The following is a 15,275-nucleotide window of genomic DNA, read 5'->3' on the forward strand; positions in this document are numbered from 1 at the left end:
TTGATTCTTTGTGAAATATGCATGACTCCTTTTAGATACATTGACACGATCGAAGACTTATCTTTGAAATGATCCAAATTATTTATTTGATATTTACACTTTGTATACAAAACAGGTTTGGCTATAATTTGTACAGTATGTAAACAGTACCTGTTGCATCTAGTAACACCTGAGAATTTGACAGATTGTAGTTATCTTGAACGATATATGCAGTAATACATTACTGAATTATCCTCAACTGTCTGACAAAGTTAAAACCATCAGGTTGTTCGTTACATTCAAACATATACAGCTTCATTGTAGAGGGGGAAATAATCAGCTTAAACTTAGACATCTGCTAGTTCTAAGTTCCATTTTCCTGGTTCTAGAACACTTCTCAGTATCACACTCAGCTTTCCCTACTGAAAATAGCCCCGTTACACTTCAGCCATAATAAAGACTTCCTTAACAGGTCTATCATATCAAGTTACACCCGCACACATTTCCTCTAGGAAATGCACAATAACTTATTACTAAATAATATGGTAGATTATATAGAACTTCAATCATATAGTCATAACTTCATCGTTTTCGGATGATTTCCACTCTCTGTAGACTAAGAATGCCAACAATTGTCGGAACATTCAGTAGCTGCATTGTAACAGTCAATCAATCCTGATCAGTAACAGGACTAATACCAATAACTCGTTAATATAGCAGTGTTACAATGATTGAACTTAACATTATCAATGCAGAAATTCTCATTAGCAGCTCATCAACAGTATTGTTGAGATGAGACATTCCATTCTGTCAATTCACTATTATATATTCATTAAAAGGTCATCCACACGTCAACAATACTCCATGTCTATGCATCTTTAACACGGTTCGTTTGCTCCTCTTTCTAAGACAATGGCATAGTCTATCCTTGCATAGCTGTTGTTGAAAAGATAACAGACCATTGCCATGGCGATAGATGAAGGAGCAGTGGGTCTTCTTGCTTTGTGAGAAACACAATAACCCACTAATCATCACAACCTTTCAAGCAGGCTGAAGCCCCCAATACTCCAGTCAGAATGGTAAACCTTTGTAGCGTGGTCAGAGGAGGAGCGGGATGATTGGCATGCGCAGGTGAGGGTAGTCCTTAAACTCCCTGGAGTAGGTTTTATGCTTCCCTTTGGCCCAGATGGTCATCTGGATGAAAGCTAAGAAGGTGAACAAGGCCACTGTGGAGAGATGAAAAAACAATAGAGCGCGTATTGTACCTTAGTGGCAACAAAGCGCAACACACAAACGAGTTGTGTATATAAAATGCCTGGGTGAGTAAAATGGCCAACATATTAATTAGATACTAGAAAACTAGAAAATGTTTAAAATATGATATGAATCAACTGACCTGGTAGACACTGGGTCATGACAGAGAAACTCGCCCAGGCTCCTACCTAAATATAAGAAATACAGATATTTTGTTACTCCATTGATATTCCACATATAACAGACGTGTGTGACTCTTCCCGACTAGCAAACATTGATCATTCCATAAACCTCTGCTATATAGTCACAACACATTATCATAGGGCTCCCAGGTGGCGCAGCGGTCTAAGGCACTGCATCTCAGTGCTAGAGGCGTCACTACAGACCCTAGTTTGATACCAGGCTGTATCACAACCGGCTGTGATTGGGAGTCCCATAGGGCGGAGCACAATTTTCCCAGCATCGTCCGGGTTTGGCCGGGGTAGGCCGTCATTGTAAATAAGAATTTGTTCTTAACTGACTTGCCTAGTTAAATAAAACATATCCTTCAGCCTTACCTCGTAGGTATAATTGGGGCAGGACACGAAGAAGAACAGCCATGTGAATGGGTTCTTCGTCGGGTGAGGGAACTTTCTGCACTTGGGCCCACCTTCTGCCTTGAGGTTATTCAGGGCCACATGAATGGAGAAATTCCCTAACTCACAGAGCTGCAGTCAAAACACAAACACATATCGGGTTCACACACGTCCACGTCATCTGTAATAATGATGTCTCATGTTTATGACCTCATTGGGTGTCTGTCAGCAATACATACCACAAATATGGCCAGTGCATAGTTCACTTGCATATCCCCATATGCTGTTGAGAGACATAAGCCAGTGGTTAGTTTAGATGTTTTGGTGAGCCCACAATAATTCTTATTATTGTAATGTGGTGTACCTATGTATGGAGTACAGGAGGGACTGTAAGTCTTGTTGAGGCATTGAGTGGTAAGTCTGAATGATAGAGGACTTACATGGAGGTGTATAGAGTGGATGGTTGATGTAGAAGGCCAACCATGCCGAGAAGGCCCAGTAATATACACAGTTCTGACCCAAAGAGAGGTAAACACCAGTAAGCATACTGTCAAATTGGCAGTGTTTCTAATCAAAGTAATATGCTATTATTGTAAAATGTTTCTGTGGCATGTCTATGCTCTAATCAGAGAATTATACTGTTGCAGTGTATAATAAGCCTTTGATAGGACAATGACAGAACGTCACTGTATGTTTTGTATTGAGAATCTGAGGAGCAGTAGTTGTTATTGACAATATACTGTAAAGTACATGACCCTAATGTAAAGGAGCACTGTAAAGTATGATAGTAGTACTATAAATGACATGGCCTTAAAGTGAAGTAGCTCAAGTCAAAGTGAAACAGTGTTCTGGAGTATGTGGTCCATACCCTGACTATAGTCCTGAGAGGCATGGTACCATGGGAGAACCGGTGCACAAAGATAGTCTCAATCAACCTCTTGATGTAGTGGCAGGTGTGACAGGCACAGGCTAGTCTGAAGGAGAGAAGAGAGAGAGCGAGAGAGAGAGAGACAAAGAGAAGATAGTCAGGTGGGGAGAGAGAGAAAGGTAAGGATAAGAGAGGGGGAGGGGGGATGGAGGCAGAGAAAGAGAAAGACAGACAGACAAGTGTTGGATTTGGATATTAGCTATAATATGATCAGTTTATTACTGGGTGTGTTAGTGACTTACGTGACCACTGAGTAGGGGCTGGAGGTGAACACATCCTGTTGTGAGTAGATGTACGGAGCTCGGAAGTAGAACAGGAGGTAGATAAACAGAGGACCAAAGTACTCCGCTAAAAACACCTGCCAATAGAGGGAAAGGGTTAAGATGTCCAAGATGTCATTACACACGTCAAATAAACATGAGACTTGAAAGAAGAGGCTCATGTCAAATATCAACGTTAATAAGAGTCTGATGGGGTACTGCAGTTTGAATCTATAGTATGTCACAGCCTCTTACCATTGTCCACCCGACCTGTGGACCCAGGTCCTTAAAATATATGGTTGCTGTGGTCCCAACTGGTAGATTTTGTAATACATCGTCATCCCTCAGTGATTTTCCTTCTGAAAACACATTATGAACAAGACCTTGTGAAAATAAACTGCAGAGATTGGTTGTCCTGCTCCTTTTCTCACAGAGAAAGGACTTAATTTTCCATGTAAAATGTATTGGATTCTAAGAATATTTCTCTATTAGAACCAAGTCATTTTTCATGTTCTCTTGTCCTACAAGCTCAGCTAGGTGACCTTACTCCTAACCTGTTACATGGAAGAGTAATTGAATGTAATTTTAGTGTAAGCTCAACAGGGCAGATATTGACCCATTTAGCTACAGTGTTTTCTGCTAAATGAGATTGCATAACGGTAGACCTTTGCTCTTCAGTAATAAGCTACAGTGGGAAGAAAAAGTATGTGAACCCTTTAGAATTACCTGGATTTCTGCATAAATTGGTCATAAAATTGTATCTGATCTTCATCTAACTCACGACAATAGACAAACACAGTCTGCTTAAACTAATAACACACAAACAATTATAATTGTTCATGTCTTTATTGAACACACCGTGTAAATATTCACAGTGCAGGGTGGGAAAAGTATGTGAACCCTTGGATTTAATAACAGGTTGACCCTCCTTTGGCAGCAATAACCTCAACCAAACGTTTTCTGTAGTTGCAGATCAGACCTGCACAACGGTCAGGAGGCATTTTGGACCATTCCTCTTTACAAAACTGTTTCAGTTTAGCAATATTCTTGGGATGTCTGGTGTGAACCGCCCTCTTGAGGTCATGCAACAGCATCTCAATCGGGTTGAGGTCAGGACTGACTGGGCCACTCCAGAAGGCGTATTTTCTTCTGTTGAAGCCATTCTGTTGTTGATTTACTTCTGTCTTTTAGGTTGTTGTCCTGTTGCATCACCTAACTTCAAACTTTTGAGCTTCAATTGGACGGACAGATCGCCTTACATTCTCCTGCAAAATGTCTTGATAAATTTGTGAATTTATTTTTCCGTGGATGAAAACCTCTTCTAGGCCCCGGGGCAGCAAAGTAGCCCCAAACCATAATGCTCCCTCCACCATAGTTTACAGTTCGGAAGAGGTTTTGATGTTGGTGTGCTGTGCCTTTTTTTCTCCACACATAGTGTTGTGTGTTCCTTCCGAACAACACAACTTTAGTTGAATGTCCCCATAATATTTTATCAGTAGCACCTGGAACTTCCAGGTGCTCTTTTGCGAACTTCAGACGTGCAGCAATGTGTTTTTGGACAGCAGTGGCTTCTTCCGTGATGTCCTCCCATGAACACCATTCTTGTTTAGTGTTTGACGTATTGTAGACTCGTCAACAGAGATGTTCGCATCTTCCAGAGATTTCTGTAAGTCTTTAGCTGACACTAGGATTCTTCTTAACCTTATTGAGCATTCTGCTCTGTGCTCTTCCAGTCATCTTTGTAGGGCAGCCACTCCTAGGGAGAGTAGCAACAGTGCTGATATTGCTCCATTTATAGACAATTTGTCTTACCGTGGACTGACTTTTAGATATACTTTTGTAACCATTTCCAGCTTTATGCAAGGCAAACATTCTTAATCTTAGGTCTTAATCTTAATCTTCTGACATCTATTTTGTTTGAGCCATGGTTCACATCAGGCAATGCTTCTTGTGAGTAGCAAACTCAAATGTTGTGGGTTTTTATGGGGCGTGGCAGCTCTAACCAAAATCTCCAATCTCGTCTCATTGATTCGACTCCAGGTTAGTTGACCCCTGACTTCAATTAGCTTTTGGAGAAGTCATTAGTCTAGGGGTCCACATACTTTTTCCAACCTACACTGTGAATGTTTAAATTATGTATTCAATATAGACAAGAAAAATACAATAATTTGCACTATAGTGACACCTCTTGCACTGAGATGCAGTGCCTTAGACCTCTGCGCCACTCGGGAGCCCAAATCATTTATTAGATGTTTAGCTTTTGTTTCAGCTTTTAACTTTGTAGATTGTATTGTATTAAATATCCAATTCAATCAAATCTTTAAAAACAAATGAGGATGTAAAACTGAGTACCTCAACACTCTGCTGTAGTTCAGATTGATAGTACTAGTAATCTAAGCACAAACAGTATTCACTTACTGGGGTCGAGCTTGAGGTCCTGTCTGGCTGGATACAACTGTTGATCTGAGACACACACACACACACACACGCACGCACGCACGCACGTACGCACACACACACACACACACACACACACACACACACACACACACACACACACACACACAGTTTAATTTGACTACAGGCCTAGTAGTAAGTAATCAGAATGGAGTAGACTTCAGCTGTAGTGTTCTCATTGCCTCTGACAGTTTCAGGCTCACTAGACATAGCATCTAGTTAGTCTGGCTACACACATGGACTATATAACTTCTAGACTAGATTATAAATCAACAAACACATACATGACTTGTGAAAAAGACTCTTGATTTCTCCTATTGTAGCATGGGGCTCCACCTGGAAATAGAGACCAAATATCAGTGATATTAAAATACTTCCATGATCAGCGAGATGTTCAAGCTCATGCTACTTGTACTGTAATTCATGCATGCACTTGTTATAGACTTCTGAATGTCCTGAATGTTTTGTCAGGACTAATAGCCAGGGTGTGGGCTGTAACCTACCTTATCTAGAAAACAAAGCTGTTTCCTGGTCCTGCCATCCAGAACCTCCACCTGTGGGAGAGATATCCTGGTGAGTGACATCAAACAGTATATAGTAGCTAGTAAGCAGCATGTACAACTTCTGGACATTACACAATGCCTACAGGAGGACTGGCACATCAAAAAGTTCAGTATAAGTGTCAGTAAATCAGGAAGTGTCAGTGTGATAATCTGTTGATAGCATCGAGACCTGTCCGCGGACTCCGCTGACGCATCAACACTTCCCAGAAGTAACACCCTGACCTTAGTCAGCCTCACTCTCAAGAAGCAGAAAACGAAGACAAAGATGAAGAACAAGGTTCAACGCAGCTTTCTTAGTGGCTTCTTCAAGTAATACACAGCCTATACCAGGCTTCTGTCTCTCTTAGCATAGTGAGTATTCAATCATACCTTCACCATTGTCATGGAAAGCCACAGAGATCACGTTTTCAGGCTCGATTTGTCCAAATTGAAGTTGAGAGGACAGCTTGCATCTAATTCTTCATCCAGTCAAACTGTCTTTGAGTCAACATCTTACCAACTGTCCCCTGACACCAACAGATAGTTCCACTCAAGCCAATATTGATAATTTCACCCAGGAGCACCCCAGTCACAGCATGGCTACCTATATTATGACATGACCTTCATAAACTAAACGTGTAGGTCGAAAAGAGAATCCTTCCTTTTTAAGATGGGTGACTTTACGAACTAGTCCAAGTCAAGAAGGATGTGTCGGGTCTGGCGGAGGTTGCAGTGGAAGCAGATCTTTTTAATCTAAATTAGCCTTTGTCAGGTGGTGATCTACCGTATATGCACAGAGAGGCCCGTCGGCAGGCGGCTGCAATCTGCCCTGAAAGCACTCGGTGCTCCATCTATAGTGTGGAGCTCAGCAGAGCTGTCGTATCTGAATTGCTCTTTTACTGGATAGTGTAATAACCCTCTAATGGATACCTAAAGATTTGCTGAATGCACAGCTAAAGAAATGAACAGAGAGGGGAGAGGGAGAAGGAGAGAGAGAGAAAGAGAAAGAGCGAGAAGGGGGAGGGGTGGAGAGAGCGAGAGGTCCACCAAGGATGGACAAAGAGTCGATTACATCCTCACCCCTGCTTGCCTGTGATGTAATGTTATGATGTACTATTGCATCAGAGAGTTATCATAACTGCATTACAGGGGTGTTTGTTTGTCCTGCTGATAGTGTGCGAGGAGTGTCAGGGGTGTCATCAGCGCGGTGTCATGTAAAACAATTTGTACTCAGTGTCGCGGTGCCCTTGTCAATCCAATTATCATAGATGTCTCTCCCCTCTCAGGGGGACACAAGGCTCTACTGATGGAGGACGGAGAGAGAGAGAGCGAGAGAGAGAGAGTAAGAGAGTGAGAAAGAGAGAGAGAGACAGAGAGACAGAGAGAGACAGAGAGAGGGAGAGAGTGCGCGCACGTGCTAGAGTGCAAAGTCGTGCTAGTGTCAAACCAGAGAGATGCGAGAAAGACAAGCCGGTAAATGTAAAAGTCCTGTTATTGCTGATCTACAACCTACACAGAATAGTTGTAATGTAAAACCATATCATAACTGACCATAAGTGAATGACAATTGAATTGAAGGCAATAGTAAATTGCGTAGCACATAGGTGTATTCACTTTGCATTGCCAACTCCAGGCCGCTCACGCAGAGATTCTAAATGATTGAGATGTCTTTTCTCTCTTTAAAAGCTGTCAGACCCCTCCCCTGACCAGACAATGACTGTTGTTGTAAATCAGCTCTTTTTTCAATCAGGAGCAGTTGATTTCCGTGCTCTCCCTACTGACAGCCTGCCTTAAATCTGCCCTAGCCTCCACTCCAGCTGCTGTAAATACATTAGTAATGATGAGTGATGGACAAGGCCTTCCCAGCAACACACTCTAAGTAATGGCTGACAGATCCTCTGAGTGCTGGAGCTAGTGTTTTAGCTAAAGATGCTTTAGTGTTCTATCTAAAACTCCGGTACTGATGAATGAATTTACATTTTAGTCATTTACAGACACTCTTATCCAGAGCAACTAGGGTTAAGTGCTTTGTTCAAGGACACATCAACAGATGTTTAATCTATTCAGCTCAAGGATTTGAACCAGTGACCTGTTAGTTGCTGGCCTACGCTCTTAACTGACCACCAGGTCAGATAGCCTAACATATTTCTGTTTCAAATCGTCTATTGGCGCATTAACCTGTTTGGGCTGCAGGGGCAGTATTGAGTAGCCAGATAAAAGGTGCCCATTTCAAACGGCCTCGTACTCAATTCTTGCTCGTACAATATGCATATTATTATTACTATTGGATAGAAAACACTCAAGTTTCTAAAACCGTTTGAATTATATCTGTGAGTAAAACAGAACTCATTTGGCACAAACTTCCTGACCAGGAAGTGGAAAGTCTGAAATCGAGGCTCTGTTCTGGGTCCTGCCTATAATTGGGCATGATACGTATTAGTATACATGCACCTCATACACCTTCCCCTGGATGCCAAGAGATGGTGAGAGAAGAAATGGAGTGTTTATCTTGGTCTGAAGTGGAATAAAAGCTCTTTGTATGACATGTCACCCATTTCCTGTTTTCAGGAAGGCGCGAGAAGGAACCTGGATTTCCCTTCTGTTTAGCTGCCATTATGGACGACTAATATCTCCGGCTTTGATTTTATTTGATACATGTGACCATATCATCGTAAAGTATGTTTTTTCAATATAGTTTAATCAGATTATTGAAATTTTTTCAGGAGTTTTGCCATGTTCCGTTCTCTAAATTTGTTGACGATGGAGAGATTCGTGCCACTTGGCTAGTGTGCTTGCTAAATCGAGAGGGAAAGAGGCCGTTCTAAATCCAAACAACGATTGTTCTTGACAAAGGACCCCTTGTCCAACATTCTGATGAAAGATCAGCAAAAGTAGGAAACATTTTATGATGCTATTTCATATATCTGTCGTACATGTGAACTAGTCGTCGGCGCCCAGCTTTTGGGTACTCTAGCTATACCGAAGCTGGATGTCGTAATGAAGTTATTTTTAGAATTCTAACACGGCAATTTCATTAAGAACTAATGTATCTATCATTTCCTATACAACATGTATTTTTTAGTTATGTTTATGAATAGCTATTTGGTCAGAATATGTGTGTCAGATAAAGTGTCAGAAAAATATCCGGACGTTGTGGGAAATAGTAGCTAAGTTAGCACAATGTATAACCACTGATTTCAGCTCTAAATATGCACATTTTCGAACAAAACATAAGTGTATGTATAACCTGATGTTATAGGACTGTCATCTGATGAAGAATATCAAGGTTAGTCAAAAATTATATATCTTTTACTGGTTTGTTACGATCGCTAACTTTTGCTACTGGGAAATGGCTTGTGTTTCTGTCTATTGTGGTAAGCTAATATAACGCTATATTGTGTTTTTGCTGTAAAACACTTAATAAATCGGAAATATTGGCTGGAATCACAAGATGCCTGTCTTTCATTTGCTGTACACTATGTATTTTTCAGAAATGTTTTATGATGAGTATTTAGGTATTTGGCGTTGGTGTCTGTAATTATTATGGCTGCTTTCGGTGCAATTTCTGATTGTAGCTGCAATGTAAACTATGATTTATACCTGAAATATGCAAATTTTTCGAACAAAACATAGATTTATTAAATAACATGTTATAAGACTGTCATCTGATGAAGTTGTTTGTTGGTTAGTTTGGTTGGTTCTTGGTTAGTTAGGTTGGCTTTGTGCATGCTACCTGTGCTGTGAAAAATGTCTGTCCTTTTTTGTATTTGGTGGTGAGCTAACATAAATATACGTGCTGTTTTCGCTGTAAAACATTTTAAAAATCGGAAATGTTGGCTGGATTCACAAGATGTGTACCTTTCATTTGCTGTATTGGACTTGTTAATGTGTGAAAGTTAAATATTAAAAATATATATATTTTGAATTTCGCGCCCTGCACTTGAGCTGGCTGTTGTCATAACTGTACCTACGTCGGGCTTGCAGCCAGACGCATTAACCATGTTTCCAAATTGTCAATAAACTTTCCTAAATATCGAATAAAAAAATACATTTGACGGGTGGACAATTTTTTGTTGGTTAAATCATTCGATAAGTGGCAGTGGAAACAGTTTTTTGCGTAATAACTATCATGTCACGGTGAATTTGCAGTCACGCGATGCTATGTTGTGTGGTCCTCCCAGTGCATGTTGATGAGCTTGATGCCCTTTCCAATAAATATTGACGTCTTAATATGCTAGTGACATAATGATTGGTGGTTGGTGGTTGATCTGATTCTTATCCATTATCTCATCATGTAGCCTACCCGGAGCTTTTAGCTCCCAACCCGGCACACACTGGTTGAATCAAAGTTGTTTCAATGAAATGACGTTGAACCAACGCTGAATAGACATTGAATTTACGTCTGTCCCCAGTGGGTAGAGCGCATGTGCCAAGACCAGAGTGGGCACATTAAATGGTTTTGTCACATATTTTGCTGTTTATTGCAATACTTTTTGTGCCAAAACCATAGGCAGAGAAATGGGATGGAAAACCAAGAACTTCTGTTTTTTATTCGGCAAATGAAAAGCTATATGACAAAGTGCTTTTTATGCACACTACGTTATTACACACAGGATTTGATGGAACAAGCCAGTTTGATGGAAACACACCGCTACCGTTAAAATGTACATATTTTTTTTTATGAATATTTGAAAATGTTTCAAGAAATAGATGGAAACGTAGCTATTGTTAAACACATGCAATATACATTACAGTGATTCTTCCGATGTTCCGCTGCACCATATAAAGAAAGAACAAATATTAATACATAATATCAGTAGATATGTTTAACCAATCAATAATCCCTAAACAAAAATAAGTAAACAAAATAGATACATTTAAGTAAATGAAACAAAAAAGGCATCTAGAAATATTAGCATGGCTAATGCTAATATTAACCTATCAGCACAACACTTACATGACATAAGCAAAGTATAAATTCACTAATGCTAGTCTGCTGTCTTGGGGTTGCCTTTCACCATTGTGGTCTTTACTTAATTATTATCTAACGAGACGGATACTTGAAGGTGCTGGAGCTGGTGTTTTTGCTAAAGATGTTTTAGTGTTCCGTCTACAACACTGGGAGTAATAAATTAATGAATTCATTCATTCATTTACTTAAAAAAAATGTATGTGTCAAATTGGCAATTGGCAATTTCAGGATTATTTGACACAGGATTATTTGACACATTGTTAAACAAATATATAATATAATTACAGTTCTTCCGATGGTCCGCATAAATAAAGAAAAAATATCATTACATAATTACAGTAGATACAGTTAATAACCAAACAATTACCCTCAAACTAAAATAAGTACATAAAAGTTATTCATCATACAGGTGCCAGGTGATAAATATGAGTAAGTTAAACAGAAGAGGCATCTAAAAATATTAGCATGGCTAACGCTAATATTAGCCTGTTATTACTAATGACATAAACAAGTACCAAGTAAACGAATGCTAGTTTGCTGTCTTTGAGTTGCCTTTCACTTCGTGTTCTTTATTTTAATTAATATCTTACGAGACGGATACTTGAGGATTCTCTCCCTAATGTTGTTTATCTCTAGACTAGACCACAGCACTGGGAATGTGTGTTAATTTAGCATGTGGCTTCCCTGTAACTCTGACTAGCTCTGAGAACATGCCGGTGGGAGGCTATAAATCAGGCGGATGACAGACCTGTTGCTCTAGTACTCAATTACACATGTGCTTATTTATGATTAGACCACAGAGAGACAACTAGCTAGCCTAGCAGACATGCTAATAGATTTAGCCCAGCTAGCATGGCAGCAGGAATATGCTGTAACACCAAGTCAATGAATGCTAAAGCTAATGACATTATTATTGATTAGATTAGACGTGACATTACCGGTCATCCCATGGCTCAGGGGCCCCGTGCAAGGGCCATTGGAGGAAACTGAACCGTTTCACATAGCCATAATGGGGATTCACAGAATTATAATGAGACCACAGACCAAGGAGGATTTCTCAGAATATTAAAGTCAGACTGCTGTGCTGTCCATTTTATTGCAAAGGTTGTGGCAATTAGAATAAGAAAAGGCTGTCAAGTGTGATAGAAGATTATCCAAAAAGCTAAATGTAAGAAGCATCTATTTTTACCCAGACAGATCAACAATTTGTCAGATTTATTGCAATGAAATACAATTAGACACAATTCTAGTGAAAATCAATGCAGCAATGCTAACTAGCAGTGCAGGGAAGTTTCTCAAGTGTAGTCACTCATCTACACACTATTCCATAATTGACCACCATCACTCTGTTTGGACTGATGTGACCCAGTATCATTCTAATGGTAATGACCTTTCTTGACCCACTTCTTGACTCAGACTTCCGTTCTTCTTCATTAGCGTTGACATAAATAATGCTTCATTCGGCTGAGGCCTCTTATAAGAGGTTTCAAACTTCTGTGTGTTTGACACACCATAGTGTGTCAACACTATAGTGTTGTAAGGGACTCTCAGAACACAACAAATACAATAACAATCCTATTATGCGTATCACAGACCTACTGTGGTCATGATAATGGAAATGAATATTAAACTTTATAAACGTAACTTTTTTCCACATGCCACCACAACACCATGTCAAAAACGTGTTTAAAACGCATCACTTAAAATAGGATTTTAAACTGTTGTGGACGCCTATATGTTCAAGTATACATTCAAACGCCAGTCTTACCTCAAAGAAGGTGGTTCTGCTCATATTGTAGGTTTATACAGTATGTCCTTCTCCTATGTTCCTTAGTACAAGTGCCCCTCACACCTCACACACTCAGAAGGAGCAGCTCCTTCCCTTCCCGTGACAATCCCAGCACTGACCCCCTCCTCTCCCTCCTCTCCCTCCTTCACTCCTTCCCTCCCTCCATCTCTCTTTCTCTCACTCCCTGCCCTCACTGCTCATCTGTTCATCTGAGAGTAGCACCACAGACACTCCAGAAACACAACACCCTCAATTTCTCCCTCCCCCATCCCTCTCTTCTACTCGATGCCAGGGAACTTGGGGAAGCCCTTGGCAGGGTCCAGGCTGACAAAAATAGAAAAAGTATTCGCCAATTTATGGTTAGGAATGTATCTGGGCTGCAAATTATTGCTGCTTGGCCAGCTGTGAGAAAAAGAGAGAGAGAGAGAGAAGAGAGAGAGAAGAGAGAGACAGAGAGAGAGAGCGAGAGAAGAGAGAGAGAGAGAGAAGAGAGAGAGAAGAGAGAGAGAAGAGAGAGAGAAGAGAGAGAGAGCGAGAGAGAGAGAGAGAGAAGAGAGAAGAGAGAGGGAAGAGAGAGAGAAGAGAGAGACAGAGAGAGAGAGAGAGCGAGAGAGAGAGAGAGAAGAGAGAGAGAGCGAGAGAGAGAGAGAGAGAAGAGAGAAGAGAGAGAGAAGAGAGAGAGAAGAGAGAGACAGAGAGAGAGAGAGAGCGAGAGAGAGAGAGAGAGAGAGAAGAGAGAGAGAGAGAGAGAGAAGAGAGAGAGCGAGAGAGACAGAAAGAGAGAGGCAGGCAGACACACATGGTGCAGAGAGAGGAACCCTGCAGAATCCCACAGGAACGGTGACGACTCCTTCCACCACAGCACCCTTGATGCCACCTGCCTAAGGAGAGAGTTATGGTGTAGCTAGCCCCCCCGTGCCCCTTTCTGTTTATCTGTGTCAGCAGAAGATAATCCCAGTGGACCAGAAGGAAACATCTGGTCTATGCCTGGCACTGGATGGATGTACTCGGTCACTTGTTCCTACATTGACTAAGCAGTACATTTAACATAGATTATTCTATTCTTCTTGTGCATACTTTTCTGGAAGGTCATGGTGCATAATCTACCAGTTCTCTAATTGAATATCGTTGGGATATAAATAGATAGCAATTATAAAGCCCCAGCACAGTAAATTATGTGAACTCTTGCACTATGCATGCCTGTTTCAACCTATTGTTCCCACTAAACCGCAGTGTCTGCCAAAGAATCAATTACAAAAGCAATATTTCAGTGTCTAACCAATCGGAGCAGTGTTCTGATAGCAGGTCTCTGAGATACTAATACTCTGTGTTACCCCATTCTCGGGTTCCCTCTTTATATTAAGGGGTTCTTGCGAAACACCAGGGTCGACCGACCGGCCATGCGGGCCCCTTCTTCGAGGTGTTTATGGCTTCACATGCTTTCCCATGCTTTAGGTTTCCGTACTCTTCCTCTCCTCTCTCTCTCGCTGTGGTTCCTCCTCCAGTCCACCACAGCATACCAGTTATTATTAGGCAGTGGGTTGGGGTGCATGCTTGGCTAGAGGGGACTTTCTTCTGTATGTCTTGTTAGCAGCCTCTATGCCAGGGGCAACCAAATGCATGACATGCCAACAGACAGGTGGTGATCAGGGGGTAACCAACTCTGTAGCTGTGTTATTTACGATGTTATGAAGTTATGTTATGAAGCTTTAACATTTTGAAATTTCAATCTAAAACACATCTGTGTAGGTTAGGGGGAAAGCTGTTTTGAAGATCTCTCTATCTCCACGTCTCTGTCTCTATCTGTCTCTGTCTCTCTCTCTCTCTCTCTCTCTCTCTGCCTGCCTCTCTCTCTCTCTCTCTCTCTCTCTCTCTCTCTCTCTCTCTCTCTCTCTCTCTTTCTCTCTCTCTCTCTCTCTCTCTCTCTCTCTCTCTCTCTCTCTCTCTCTCTCTTTCTCTCTCTGCCTGTCTCTCTCTCTCTGTCCCTCTCTCTCTATATCTTTCTCTCCATCTGTAGTGACTTTCTGGTGCCACCCTCAGTCACTGTCATTGCAGCACACTACTTTTTTCTCCTCTGATGGGAGCCAGGCCTGATGAGAGCCACCCATGTTACAGAAAGATAAGAGGCTAGGGATGCACTTGATGCTTCTTCCTCCCAGAACTAAGACAATGGGACAGGTGTAAGCAATGTGGCAGAGATTTCACTTAGGCTGTTGGAGGGGAGAGGATCAGTAGAACCATCATCATAATGCCTCCGCCATCCAGTCAGCTCAGATCTGCCATGGGCCGGGGAGAATGCTCAAGGGCTGAGGGAAGAGAACACTTGAGAGAGCGAGAGAGGGAAAGAGAGTGAGGGAGAGAGAGACAGACAGATAGAGAGAGAAAGAGAGAGAGAGAGAGAGAAAGAGAGAGAGAGAGAGAGAGAGAGAGAGAGAGAGAGAGTGAGTTTTTCCCTCTGACAGCATTGCACACGTGATAGAACAGCACAATATGTATTGCAATTTTTTTTTTACAGTGCT

The 15,275-nt window shown here is 41.3% G+C and overlaps 1 protein-coding gene across 3 annotated transcripts; it reads right to left on the minus strand.

The window, feature by feature from the left end:
• Positions 1–57: 57 nt before the first annotated feature.
• Positions 58–12,862, minus strand: tecrl2a (trans-2,3-enoyl-CoA reductase-like 2a). 3 transcript variants are annotated; one of them, XM_055881440.1, is made up of 13 exons: positions 12,736–12,862; positions 10,748–10,768; positions 5,957–6,007; positions 5,738–5,789; positions 5,415–5,459; positions 3,252–3,355; positions 2,979–3,094; positions 2,677–2,782; positions 2,249–2,321; positions 2,048–2,091; positions 1,791–1,940; positions 1,376–1,421; positions 58–1,205 (listed from the first exon to the last, which is right to left on the minus strand). In XM_055881440.1, the coding sequence occupies exons 1-13, from the start codon at positions 12,757–12,759 to the stop codon at positions 1,078–1,080; spliced, it is 960 nt and encodes a 319-aa protein (XP_055737415.1). In that variant the 5' UTR covers positions 12,760–12,862; the 3' UTR covers positions 58–1,077. The 3 variants fall into 3 exon arrangements, with proteins under 3 accessions (XP_055737415.1, XP_055737416.1, XP_055737414.1); XM_055881441.1 differs by lacking the exon at positions 10,748–10,768; XM_055881439.1 differs by lacking the exons at positions 10,748–10,768; positions 12,736–12,862 and having other exon boundaries at positions 5,957–10,733.
• Positions 12,863–15,275: the final 2,413 nt, after the last annotated feature.

The sequence above is a fragment of the Salvelinus fontinalis genome, chromosome 25 (genome assembly GCF_029448725.1).
Source record: "Salvelinus fontinalis isolate EN_2023a chromosome 25, ASM2944872v1, whole genome shotgun sequence".
Classification (NCBI taxonomy): domain Eukaryota; kingdom Metazoa; phylum Chordata; class Actinopteri; order Salmoniformes; family Salmonidae; genus Salvelinus; species Salvelinus fontinalis.